The 14580-nt window shown below is 39.6% G+C and overlaps 1 protein-coding gene across 1 annotated transcript in view; it reads left to right on the forward strand.

Annotated features, from left to right (window-relative positions):
* The window catches only part of LOC133641693 (pleckstrin homology domain-containing family A member 5-like), a 283765-nt gene that overhangs the window by 182867 nt on the left and 86318 nt on the right, over nt 1–14580 (forward strand). Inside the window, 3 exon segments of the mRNA XM_062035630.1 lie at nt 5700–5820; nt 7921–8025; nt 13040–13112. Of these exon segments, the coding sequence (XP_061891614.1) occupies nt 5700–5820; nt 7921–8025; nt 13040–13112 (299 nt within the window).

Below are 14580 nucleotides of genomic sequence, written 5' to 3' on the forward strand. Positions count from 1 at the left end.
ACGTCAATGAGCAGATTATGATTGCTTAAAACTTTTTATCCATCTGTTTTTCATTTCACTTTAATAGGTTAAGTTTCAGTTTGATGCCTTTTAAGCGTATTTGCACAAATTCCAGATTTCCAAATCTTCCATTTAGGTTAACAACAATTTTCCCCATAAAATGTTGCTCCAGTTTCTGTACACTGTCAATCAATCAAACTTTAGTTATAAAACACTTTTCATACATAAAAGAAATGCAACACAAAGCGCTTTACAAAGTTAAAAACAATACCCCAATGACCCATATCCCCCATTATCACATTTGTACGCACGGACACAGATGCCACACACAACACACACACATATGCAACTATATGGACAAATGGTTGCATGGCTGAGTACAGAGGAGACATGTGAGTAAACACTATCACAGGAGCCATCTGCACCAGTAGGTCATCAGACCATGGCCACCAGGACGCGGACACAAAAGCGCCCCCACAAGCACGGCCGATAACCCCTGAGGCAGATGGCTCATCTGAGGAACGTTGGAAAATAAAAATAATAAATCGTGTAAAATAGTAAGAACCATGAGTAGAGATAAACAATAAAATACAAGTAAGACATATGAAGATCAATAAAAAGATATAAGTAAAATGAATATACAGTAAATAAACGGAACTAAATAAAATCTTGCATAATGAATAGGATAAAAAGTAAAATACAAATGACTTCAATAAAATAATATCAAGTAAAAGCCAAATCCAAAAGGTGGGTCTTAAGCCTGCTATTAAAAACATGAACGTTCTCCGCAGCCCTGAGGTCCTCCGGCAAGCTGTTCCATAGACTGGGGGCCATATTGGTGGAAAGATGCCATCCTGTGACTCCGTGTCCCGACTTTTGGAATAATTAGGAGATGACTGCCGGAGGATCTCAGGGCCCGGGAAGGTTCATAGGGTAAAAGCAAATCTGAAAGATAAGAAGGCCCAATACCATAAAAACACACGGGGAGCCAATGCAGAGATTTTAAAACTGGAGTAATGTGAGCCCGCCTTCTGGTCTTCGTCAGGACAAGTGCCGCCGAATTTTGGAGTAATCGCAAAAGTGTAATAACCTTTTTAGGAAGACCAGAAAGCAGGGCGTTACAATAATCTATACGACTTGTAATAAAAGCATGCATCCGCGTCTCCGTGTTGTCTTGGTTATTACCAGCCAAACATTGCACTGAACAAGCTAGTACGCTTGTATGTGAAGCATTACCTGGAATGTATTTCCCATGTAAAGAATCCCACACTTCGGTGAATCAATCTGTGTATATTTTTTTTTTAACTGAGTACGAAAACTGACGACTAAAAACCTGAGGTACCATTGTATATGGAAGGTCCAATTGCTTTTGTTCGATGACATTGTCATCCTTGGCATTATTGGTATGTAATATAATATATAATACAGGTAGTAATAGATACCTATTTGAGTCAAAACAGAACATCCCCCCCACACACACACAAACACACACACAAACACACACCCGACAAATTGATGGGTGTGTCTGTTCAGGTATTCCAAGCCATGTAAAACCAATCAACATAACCTGGCTGCTTGACATGACGATGTGGTACACAAACATGTTGTTTAGCTGGGTGGTATAGCTCGGTTGGTAGAGCGGCCGTGCCAGCAACTTGAGGGTTCCAGGTTCGATTCCCGCTTTTACCATCCTAGTCACTGCTGTTGTGTCCTCGGGCAAGACACTTTACCCACCTTCTCCCAGTGCCACCCACACTGGTTTAAATGTAACTTAGATATTGAGTTTCACTATGTAAAGCGCGTTGAGTCACTAGAGAAAAGCGCTATATAAATATATAATTCACTGCACTTCACTATTTTTGCTCCTATTATACTGTCCTTGAACATCATATTCATAACCACGCAAGTACAGTATCTCAATCTTAACCCCCCAAATGGTACTTCAAGGACGATAGAGTCAAAATAACATGTTGTAGAAACACTAAATATATCCATTTAATAAAGTCAAATACAAATATGGCAACAAGAGAAGTATCCCACACTTCCATCCATCTTCAACTGCTTATCCGGAATCGGGTCGCGGGGACAACAGCTCCAACAGAGACCCAGAGACTTCCCTTTCCAGAGCAACATTAGCAACTTCCTCCTGGGGATCGCAAAGCGTTCCCAGGCCAGAGAGGAGATGTAATCCCCCCCATCTGGTCCTTGGCCCACTGGTCTCCTCCCAGTGGGACGTGCAACGAGGACCTCCCTAGGGAGACGCTCGTGAGGCATCCGCATGAGATGCCCGAACCACCTAAGCTGGCTCCTTTCCAAGCGAAGGAGCAGCGGCTCTACTCCGAGCCTCTCTCGGGTGACTGAACTTCTCACCCTATCTCTAAGGGAGATGCCAGTCGCCCTTCTGAGGAAACTCATTTCGGCCGCTTGTATCCGCGATCTTATTCTTTCGGTCATGACCCACACTTCATGACCATAGGTGAGAGTAGGAATGTAGATAGCTCGGTAGACCGAGAGCTTTGCCTTCTGTAAAGTAAATCTGTACAGCAGATACTGTATGGGCATCTACAGTCACGGCCAAAAATATTGGCACCCCTGCATTTCTGTCAGATAATGCACCACTTTTCCCACAAAATGGTTGAAATTACTAATGCTTTGGTATTCACATGTTTGTCTTTTGTTTGCATTGGAACAACACAAAAAAAATGTCAGCTTGGAAGTGGATCGAGGTTCTTTATCCACAATTCTAACAATCCTTTGTTGCAGTCTTTCATCAATTTTTGTCTTCCGTCCACGTCCAGGGAGGTTAGCTACAGTGCCATGGGCTTTAAACTTCTTGATGACATTGCGCACAGTAGACCCAGGAGGATTTAGATCTCTGGAGATGGACTTGTAGCCTGGAGATTGTCCGTGCTTTTCCACAATCTTGGTTCTCAAGTCTTCTGAGAGTTCTTTGCTCTTCTTTCTTTTCTCCATGCTCAGTGTGGTACACACAACACAAAGGTTGAGTCAACTTTTCTCCATTTTAACTGGTTGCAAGTGTCATTTCTATATTGCCAGCACCTGATTGTAAATAATGTAAATAATTCAATGTATATACCGTATTTCCTTGAATTGGCGCCGGGAATATGGTATTCGCATGCCTCGAATTACAGCCGGGTCAAACTCGTTTCGCAAAATAATTAGCGCATGCTTGGCACTTCCGCCGGGTCAAATATGAGTCATTAAATGTACACCTCCTGGTGGTAGAGGGCGCTAGTGATCCTTCTTGCGACTGCTGGTACTGCAGAAGAGTGCTGCAGAAGAAGACAACCGGCAGCAAGAGTGCGCAGCCATTGTTTGCTTGGACTTTTAACACGGAGGATTACATATCTAAAATAAAACAGTTTTCTAAACTGGACTTTCAATCGAAGCAGGAAGATCTCCATCGAGACAGAGAGACTTTTAAAACTGAAGAAAGATAAGGAAGACTTCTATATCGATGCTTTTCTTCAAAAGGAGCTGGCATGGACTCATGTATACCTAAAGGTAAGACAATAATAACGTTTTTTTTAATTAAATGTGCTTTTCATGATAAGGTAAGCGCCGGAGTAAGAAGAGGTTTTAAAATAATTAGCGCATGCTTGGCCATCCCGCAGGCTTCTGGTAAGCGCAGGAGTGACAGGAGGTTTTAAGTTTATTAGCGCCCCTGCGGCTATTCAAGGAAATACGGTACTCTGATGATTAACTTGTGTGATGACTGTATTATACTGATAGTATATATTTGTACCATGAATTGATTAACGTGGACCCCGACTTAAACAAGTTGAAAAACTTATTCGGGTGTTACCATTTAGTGGTCAATTGTACGGAATATGTACTGTACGGTGCAATCTACTAATAAAAGTTTCAATCAATCAATCAATACTTGCAACAGGTTACAAATTAAAGGAGTGTCACATGCTTAGAATACAACTATTTCTTACAATTTTGAAAAGTGCCAATTTTGTCCAGTCCATTGTTGGAGTTCTGTGTTAAATAATATAAGATTTGGCTTTTTTGGATTTATTTTTTGCGTTGTTCCAATGCAAACAAAAAAAATAAACATGTGAATACCAAAACATTTGTAATTTCAACAATTTTCTGGGAGAAGTGGTGCATTATCTGACAGAAAGGCAGGGGAGCCAATATTTTTGGCCATGACTGTACATCAACAATATTAATTGCCGAAATAGCTGGACAGCATGAGATTACATTTTGTGGTCAGCAACCTGTTATTGGAGAAATAGGTATGTGGATCCCCCAAATCAGACAATTGACGCCTAAATTAAAATGTATTAATTATTTTTTGTTAATTGAAGGTACCCCAAAATGACTAATGTAAACCTGTAGTCACACAAATTAGTGGAACAAGGTTGACCACAATCTATGTGGGCATGACACCCATTTTGTTCATATTTCATAACATTTTCCCCACAGAAATGAATGCTACATGGTTCAAGACACTATTGTTATTTGTGTCTCCTAATGCCAATTTCACTGCACACTGATGTTAATGCTCAAAGGAACTATCCACAAAATAAAACACGCACACAATCTCAGAAGCAAAGGAATGTTCTGTTGATGAATGAATGAGCATCATTCAGAGCCTTATCTATACCACCGAGTCATTCTTTTCTCACTGGCCTTCCCACACTTTTTTAATTGATAAGTCGTCACAACTTTGCTCGTGGTTCACTTGCCATTTTACTTTTCCCTGCAAGTGCAGCAAATCCTCCGAGTTCATTAGCTGGAGGAGGCGAGTCTTAGTGGCCACTCATCACTTTTCATAGGAAGCTATTTTAGAGCGGGAAATTATGTCCACTGCGATTCAAAGAGCATGAGTCAGCCACTTGTCCATCACAGGACTTGCAACTCCGAATGGAACTCAGTTCACGATTTGGACAGCGGACTTTTAACTATAAAGTGAAATAACTCATTGTTTTATAATCTCAAAACAACAGACGGCATAACTGCACCCGAAACTGCAGGTAAGAAAACGTGATTATTTTGAAACGTCAATTGTTCCATGTCAGATATGTTGCTGTGCTGCATGAGATTAAGCCTTGTGTCAGTGGTGCCTGCCTTTTTTCATTGAGCAATGTTTTTTTCTTTGAAAAGAAGACTTGTTTTTGCACCTTGATTATGACAGCATGGGATTTGAGTGTCTCAGCTACACGGGATTGAATGCAAAAGTATTTTTACGGTGATTCATTATTGTTTGGTTTGAATTGGTTTAGGTCGCCAGCGTCAAATGAGCAAGTTACTTGAGTCAAATTGAGTTTGCAGCACACTCATTCAGTGACCTGAAACACTTTACACACTGCTGTAGTGCTTCTGCTGCACTGTGGTGTCATGTTTCTACTAGATTACAACATTATTCCTCTCCAAAAGAATGTAGGACATCCCCATAGGCCAGACACAACTTGATTTACATGGTGCGCTACTCAATGACAGGTTTTTGTGAATGTGTTATGGATTATGCGATTCATATAACGGGCATTACGGCATGATTCACGCCGATTTGCCTGAAATTCATTATGTCTGCCCAACATTCTTAAACTACTGGAAATGTATGCAGTGACCTTGTGGGAGTTGTTGTTTTTATTCTGAGCGTCATACTGAGAAAAGTCCAATTTAGAAGTTAATAGTTGAATACGTGTGCTCTTCTTTTGCATGTTTAGATCTGCCGCCAAAGTACCAGTGAATGAGAAGAAGGAACAGCCACGCAGCACCATGAGTGAGACCTCCCACAACACAGGCGGCTCGGACTGCGCCGCAAACCAAGCCAGCCCAGCAGCGAGAGTGAGTAACACACAAGGAATGATTCTTTATACAGTGCAGCACAAATGCTTTTTGTCCACCCTACTTTTCGTATGATTCGTTTTTCCAAAGAAAATCCCCCCCAGAAAATAGCCCCAGTTTTTATATACCGTATTTTCCGGACCATAGGTCCCACCGGATTAAAAGGCGCACTGCCGATGAGCGTGTCTATTCACGTCTATTTTCACAGAAAAGGCGCACCGGATTATAGGGCGCATTAAAGGAGTAATTTTATTTGGTTTTTTTTCTAAATATAAAACACTTTCATGTGGTCTACATCAGTGGTACCGGTCCGTGGATCGCACAAGAAATTTAAAAAAAAATAAATTAAAAATATATAATTGTATTTATTTATTTTTTTAAATCAACATAAAAAACACAAGATACACTTACAATTAGTGCACTAACCCAAAAAACCTCCCTCCCCAATTTACACTCATTTGCCCAAAAGGGTTGTTTATTTCTGTTATTAATATTTCTGGTTCCTACATTATATATCAATATAGATCAATCAATACAGTCTGCAGGGATGCAGTCCGTAAGCACACATGATTGTATTTTTTTATGACAACAAAAAAAAAAAATTACCATTACCCCTCCCCCCTGGTCCGTGGGACACATTTTCAAGCGTTGACCTGTCCGGGGACCACTGGTCCACATAACATGTAATGGTGGTTCTTTGGTCAAAATGTTGCATAGATGATGTTTTACAGACCATCTTCAAGCCGCTTTCTGACAGTCGCTTCAGGATGTGCCGTTTTGTGGGCGCTCTTATTTACGTGGCTCACCTTCGACAGCGTCTTTTCTCCGTGATCTTTGTTGTAGCGGTGTAGCGTGCAAGGACGGGGGTGGAAGAAGTGTCAAAAGATGGAGCTAACTGTTTTAATGACATTCTGACTCAATAACGGAGCAGCATCTCCTCATCCGTGGCTCACTAGTGCAACAACGCCGGAAATGTGTCCCGTGAAAAACCGTATAACTAATAACTAAGTTCCTTGGGTGAATTATGTAAACTCACTACACCGGTATGTTTTAGCGTTTTCATGGCGAGTTTACTGACAGATATAAGTAAGAAATTTACACTACTTTATATTAGAATGAATGTCCCATAACAAGAAGATAGAGAAAAAGAATAAGCTTATCGACTACGGCTTACCAAAGTCGTACTAAAACATTTCGATGGATTTTTGAGCGCCGTGTGTAATGTTCTATATTTTCAATGGAACATATACAATTTTGGTGTTGTTTACCTGAGTCATATTGCAGTCTACACGTATGTCTTATGTGTGACTGCCATCATATTGCAGTCCACACATGTCTCTTGTGTGTGACTGCCATCTACTGGTCACACTTATCATTTCACCATGTACCAAATAAAATAGCGTCGGTAAGCACAACCAAAATTATTGGGTTATAAGGCGCACTGTCGATTTTTGAGAAAATGAAAGGATTTTAAGTGCGCCTTTATAGTCCGAAAAATACGGTACTCTCCGGTTTAGCATGTGACAAAAACAAACTACTGTAGTCTACAGAATCGAGGGCCCAAACAAAGAATGTGTTGGTGGCTCAGTTTTTGCTCTTTTTTTTTTATTAAATACGACTGCAAAATAAGTCACAGTCGAGCCAAAGGAAGTTGCGAGTCCCGAATATCTATGAATTCAAATAAGACGTCTTAAGTGTGGTCCCTCTCAGCTCATTGACATTTTCACCCACACAAAAATGTTCAATAAAGGTAAAATGTTGGTTTATTTGGTTCATTCATGATTTCTATCTATTCCGCATTGTTTTCTGCATGGAAAACTCAAATTCTTCCCTTTTAAAATGTGTACGTGTTCATATTTTTGGGCATCTGGAATGCATGATTTAAGATTTGCATGATTTTCTCATATGGGAAATTGTATTCGGTTTTTGTACGTATCAGTCTTTGTGAGGGGTTTTGGAGCGAAAACTAATATACTACTGTACTGCCGCTGTTTAAAAAATAAAGGCAAACAGACTAACTCGTGTTTTACATTTAGAAAACGAACTCATTGTGATTTGTATCAATAAATTATTTGTTAATATATTCATTTGCATTTGTAGGCACCAGGACCTGCTAAAAAACTCCATAATTTTGGGAAGAGATCGAACTCCATTAGGAGGAATCCCGGTGCTCCAGTTATTAGGAAGAACTGGCTTTATAAGCAGGTAAGCAAAGCTATATTTTTTATACGCACCAACGATGATCTATCTAGAAGGTTTTACATGAAACGGCAATGGATAAAAACATAATTCAAAGTGATTGGCCTTGGGTCGTGTTTTTAATTTGTTATTGCTCATTAGATACATGTTGGAAGATGTACTGTTAAGTAATAAAACGATTCAGACTCCTTAAGAGTTTTCTCTCTCCCTGCTAGAATTAAGTTCATAGTTATAAGAAGCTTATTTGATGTCATACAGGATCGGGTTTCTTTGTCCGGTGTTGCTACTTTGGCAGTACAAGCACAGTTGGAATAGCAATCCTTCCATCAAGGCTCCCGCTTGCAGCGGCAGGGTAAAAAGGGGATGCTTGGGGCGGCCCTTTGCCAGACAGGACTCTCAGGCTTTCTAAGTGGCAGACTCATTTAGTTTTGATTGCAGCCTCCCGGTACGTCCTTTCAGCACATGATGGCTTCCTTTGGTAGAGATGCCAGCTGCTGTTTCTTTAGGAGCTCAATCGAGGTTATGGAGATCAAGCAGAAGACATACAATTCTGCTACCAAGAATAAAAGCTGGATTTTCACTTATTTCCTTGCGTCTTTGAAACCGAGAGGCTATTGAAGTCCTGTAAGCCTTCAGTTGATTCATAGGGGACATCTAATGCCTCCCCCAGTGAGGTGACTGAAAGGCCTGCTTCTTTAATTCAGCCAGAACTGAAAAGTGAAGTCTGACCAACCTCTCATCAAGTTCATTCAAGAAACAATTTGACGCCAGCTTGTTAAAAACATTGAAAAGTATTCAATTGCTGGGTTGCGCATGACGTCACATCCGTTTTTCTTCTTTGCAGCTTAATCCACACGATGGTCAAGCAGCTTGAGCGTAGCATTAAAACAAGTGAGAGTTAAAGGCCTACTGAAATGACATTTTTTTATTTAAACGGGGATAGCAGATCCATTCTATGTGTCATACTTGATCATTTCGCGATATTGCCATATTTTTGCTGAAAGGATTTAGTAGAGAACATCGACGATAAAGTTTGCAACTTTTGGTCGCTGATAATAAAAAAAGTCTTGCCTGTACCGGAAGTAGCGTGACGTCGCAGGTTGAAGGACTCCTCACATTTCCCCATTGTTTACACCAGCAGCGAGAGCGATTCGGACCGAGAAAGCGACGATTACCCCATTAATTTGAGCGAGGATGAAAGATTCGTGGATGAGGAACGTGAGAGTGAAGGACTAGAGTGCAGTGCAGGACGTATCTTTTTTCGCTCTGACCGTAACTTAGGTACAAGCTGGCTCATTGGATTCCACACTCTCTCCTTTTTCTATTGTGGATCACGGATTTGTATTTTAAACCACCTCGGATACTATATCCTCTTGAAAATGAGAGTGGAGAATGTGAAATGGACATTCACAGTGACTTTTATCTCCACGACAATACATCGGCGAAACACTTTAGCTACGGAGCTAACGTGATAGCATCGTGCTTAACTGCAGATAGAAACAAAAGAAATAAGCCCCTGACTGGAAGGATAGACAGAAGATCAACAATACTACCAAACTCTGGACCTGTAACCACACGGTTAATGCTGTGCCGCCTGTCGAAGCCTAGCAATGCTGTTGCTAACGACGCCATTGAAGCTAACTTAGCTACGGGACCTTGTCAGAGCTATGATAAAAACATTAGCGCTCCACCTACGCCAGCCCTCATCTGCTCATCAACACCCGTGCTCACCTGCGTTCCAGCGATCGACGCCGCGACGAAGGACTTCACCCGATCATCGATGCGGTCGGCGGCTAGCGTCGGATAGCGTGTCTGCTATCCTACTCAAAGTCCTCCTGGTTGTGTTGCTGCAGCCAGCCGCTAATACACCGATCCCACCTACAGCTTTCTTCTTTGCAGTCTCCATTGTTCATTAAACAAATTGCAAAAGATTCACCAACACAGATGTCCAGAATACTGTGGAATTTTGCGATGAAAACAGAGCTTTTTGTATTGTGATACAATGTGGCCGAATACTTCCGCTTCAACCATCGACGTCACGCGCAAACGTCATCATACATAGACGTTTTCAAGCGGAAGTTTAGCGGGAAATTTAAAATGTCACTTTATAAGTTAACCCGGCCGTATTGGCATGTGTTGCAATGTTAAGATTTCATCATTGATATATAAACTATCAGACTGCGTGGTCGCTAGTAGTGGCTTTCAGTAGGCCTTTAATGTAGAGTTTGATCAGAAAATGTCGTATTGCTGTTCTGTTCTCGGGTGTTCTAGTCATTCAAATAGAGAGATAAAAAAGAGCATTCATAGAGTCCCGAAAGAAGTGGCTCATAAAGGTAATAAACTCAGGGAATAAACTAAAGTGTGTCAAAGGAAATGGCTCTTAAAAATCACTTTCATAATTTTGTGGAATACAATCTGAGATCCAGCGACCCCGAAAGGGACAAGCGGTAGAAAATGGATGGACGGACAATGCTGTTGTCTGCAGCGATCACTTTGTAAAATGTTTGTTTGAAAATGTGATTTGTTTGACAAAACTTTCTCTGATGCAATCAAGTTTATTCTCTATTATATTAGTGTTTGAGAGCAGAACTAAACATAAGAAAAGGACCAAAGATGGCAGTAGTTTGTGTTCTTTTGTGGTTGCTATGCCTAAATATAACTACAAAGACTTGCTTGTGCAAATAAACTATCCATCCATCCATTTTCTACCGCTTGTCCCGTTCGGGGTCGCGGGGGATGCTGGAGCCTATCTCAGCTGCATTCGGGCGGAAGGCGGGGTACACCCTGGACAAGTCGCCACCTCATCATGGGCCAACACAGATAAACAGACAACATTCACACTCACATTCACACACTAGGGCCAATTTAGTGTTGCCAATCAACCTATCCCCAGGTGCATGTCTTACATCATGTTAATAAATTGATTGTTGGTCCAATCCACCATATTTTCATTGTGGATTTTCTTAACAGAAATTAAAAGATTAGTTGTTGTTGTGCAGGAAAGCCAAGTGCTTTATTCTATAAAGATGACCACATTATAACATCCTTAGTGATATTTGTTAGCATCAACAAAATGTCCTTAATCGTATTAGTAATCTACATGAATACATCTCTCTTAGGCTCAACAGCATGTACAACATGAATCTTGATATTGTTCGCAAACATTGCAGAACAACAGGGACATATATAGCTAAATAATGAGACAAAAAATGAATTTCACACCATAAAAACAACTCCAGACATGAATTGTAGATGAGACTAGCAGGAAATCAACTGCGAACAAACTTTTCCTTTTTCTAATTAGAGTCACGATCACAGCAGCACGGCACTCGTTATGTCAATCAAATACGTTACTTAGTGAAGCACGAATAAGTCCAACATTGTCTTTTACGGATTCCTGTTTAATTTGTGTACCCCTCAGATGTAAAACACGATGTGCCTCCAATCTTTTCTTCTCTAAATACTCTTGAGTGTCAAACTGAGGTCGTAGCGAACAGTAACGTCTTGGTGATGATAAATTCTTAAAATATATATTTTTCTTAAGAGTGTAAAAATTCACTCCATCCCATTTTGAGTATTTTTTTCATGATTGCTTATATAATTGCCTCTAAACCTTTCAAAACATGCCCAAATCTGCACTGATTCAGGTTGATAAACAGTCGCCTAATGGGGCTGTAGAGCAGGGGTCAGCAACCTTTTTGAAAGCAAGAGCTACTTCTTGGGTAGTGATTAATGCGAAGGGCTACCAGTTTGATACACACTTAAATAAATTGCCAGAAATAGCCAAATTGCTCAATTTACCTTTAACTCTATGTTATTATTAATAATTAATGATATTTACACTTAATTGAACGGTTTAAAAGAGGAGAAATTACGAAAAAAATGACAATTAAATTTTGAAACAAAGTTTATCTTCAATTTCGACTCTTTAAAATTCAAAATTCAACCGAAAAAAAGAAGAGAAAAACTAGCTAATTTGAATCTTTTTGAAAAAATTAAAAAAAGAATTTATGGAACATCATTAGTAATTAAGATTAATTTTAGAATTTTGATGACATGTTTTAAATAGGTTAAAATCCAATCTACACTTTGTTAGAATATATAACAAATTGGACCAAGCTATATTTCTAACAAAGACAAATCATTATTTCTTCTAGATTTTCCAGAACAAAAATTTTGAAAGAAATTCAAAAGATTTTGAAATAAGATTCAAATTTGATTCTACAGATTTTCTAGATTTGCCAGGATATTTTTTTTAAATTTTAATCATAATAAGTTTAAAGAAATATTTCACAAATATTCTTCGTCGAAAAAACAGAAGCTAAAATGAAGAATTAAAATAAAATGTATTTATTATTCTTAACAATAAAAAAAAATAATTTACTTGAACATTGATTTAAATTGTCAGGAAAGAAGAGGAAGGAATTTAAAAGGTAAAAAGGTATATGTGTTTAAAAATCCTAAAATCATTTTTAAGGTTGTATTTTTTCTCTAAAATTGTCTTTCTGAAAGTTATAAGAAGCAAAGTAAAAAAAATAAGTGAAGACCAAGTCTTTAAAATATTTTCTTGGATTTTCAAATTCTATTTGAGTTTTGTCTCTCTTAGAATTAAAAATGTCAAGCAAAGCGAGACCAGCTTGCTAGTAAATAAATAAAATTTAAAAAATAGAGGCAGCTCACTGGTAAGTGCTGCTATTTGAGCTATTTTTAGAACAGGCCAGTGGGCTACTCATCTGGTCCTTACGGGCTACCTGGTGCCCCCGGGCACCGCATTGGTGACCCCTGCTGTAGACCATCGGCTGAAACCTGGAAGTGCCCGGATGTGCCTCTCGGTCACGTGATTGCAACCCAGCTATAATGAAACATTTTTGCAGGGTTGCCAATAACTGCCAGAAGCAGAGCAAAGTTCTGTTTCTTTCTTTCAGTCAAGCCAACTAATAAATGCACTAAATATGTTCGATAAACATTTGTTCTTCTTTGCAAACCAACGGTGTGCCCGGTCTTTCTGGTGTCTTCACAGGATAGTACAGGGATGAAATTGTGGAAGAAGCGCTGGTTCGTGCTGTCTGATTTGTGTCTCTTCTATTACAGAGGTAAGTCATCTTCAACAAGACTGTTTTATTTGTAACGTTTTGATTTTCAGAGCCCCAAGCCATTCTTTTGGTTACTTTCATAGAGCTGAAATCAAGTCCCTCTGGTAAGGAGCCTGTAGGTTCAAGACTTTAAGAGAGGGTTGAAATCGCTGTGTAAGAAACATGAAAATGGGTTTCACTCTCACCAAAGTCAGTAAACAAGTATCCAGGAAACAATCTCTCACCCGGTTTCACTATCATAAACCCAAAAATCTACTTTCTCTTGATGGCATTTACAAACGCTTGTCTTTTCACAGTATTCCAAAAAGCATTAGTAACTATCGCTTTTTTGGTGTGTTTTTTTAATAAATAATTTCTACATCATTGTGTGCGTACACATTTAGAAGTGTACATGCAGGAATATTACTTTTAATTTAAATCAACATAAGCACCATAAGACTTAATCTACTATTCACCTTACCCGTTTCTTGTCGATGAATAATTCATGGGGCTTAAACAACAGTGTGTTGAGGTAAAATTGATTTATTCCTTTAATTTGATTTGATTTTTTGATTTTTATTAAGGATCCCCATTAGCTGGTTGCCTCAACAACCCACTAGTCTTCCTGGGGTCCACAATTCAATACAATTACAAGTAAAAGCATATAATTATAACTACACAATACAGAAAAAAATAAAAGCATCAATAAAAAACAAGCAAACAATTTACAGTCACAGAATAATAATTTGAAGCTGACCATGTCACCATCAATCCTTTTGGCAGCGTTTGCACTGCACACCAGACCCAACAGTGGTACAGAGTGTCCGCCCTGACATCGGTTGGTTGTGAGTTCAAACCCAGGCCGAGTCATACCAAAGACTATAAAAATGGGACCCATTACCTCCCTGCTTGGCACTCAGCATCAAGGGTTGGAATTGGGGGTTAAATCACCAAAAATGATTCCCGGGCGCGGCCACCGCTGCTGCTCACTGCTCCCCTCACCTCCCAGGGGGTGATCAAGGGTGATGGGTCAAATGCAGGGAATAATTATTGGTACTTTAACTTTTTAACTAATACAGATCCCATTTTCAAATCTGTTCTTTTCACATCAGATTCGGCCACATCAGGAGGTAATCCCAATCTGATTGGAATCTGATCTTTTCAAATGTGACTTCAGTCTAAACGGAAATGCGACCCGAATGCAAATTTTTTTTTATCGTCTCTGGGCGAGCTACGTCATTTGTGTACAGGGTAAAAGATGCATCTCGCCAGCAGAAGTGAATACTTAATCACATCCGGTTTTGATGAGCAGGGTTTTTTTCTGCGCCCGAGTTTCGGTGCATCCCTAGTCAATAGTGCACAAATAATATGTTATATGTAATAAATATAATACATATTTTGATTCCAAAGAAATAGCGATTGTTGAAGGACCAGAATTGACGCTGTGGCGTATTTGCTTACATGTTACGTACAAGGGATGTAGCGGTAA

Source organism: Entelurus aequoreus, linkage group LG24 (genome assembly GCF_033978785.1).
Source record: "Entelurus aequoreus isolate RoL-2023_Sb linkage group LG24, RoL_Eaeq_v1.1, whole genome shotgun sequence".
Classification (NCBI taxonomy): Eukaryota; Metazoa; Chordata; class Actinopteri; order Syngnathiformes; family Syngnathidae; genus Entelurus; species Entelurus aequoreus.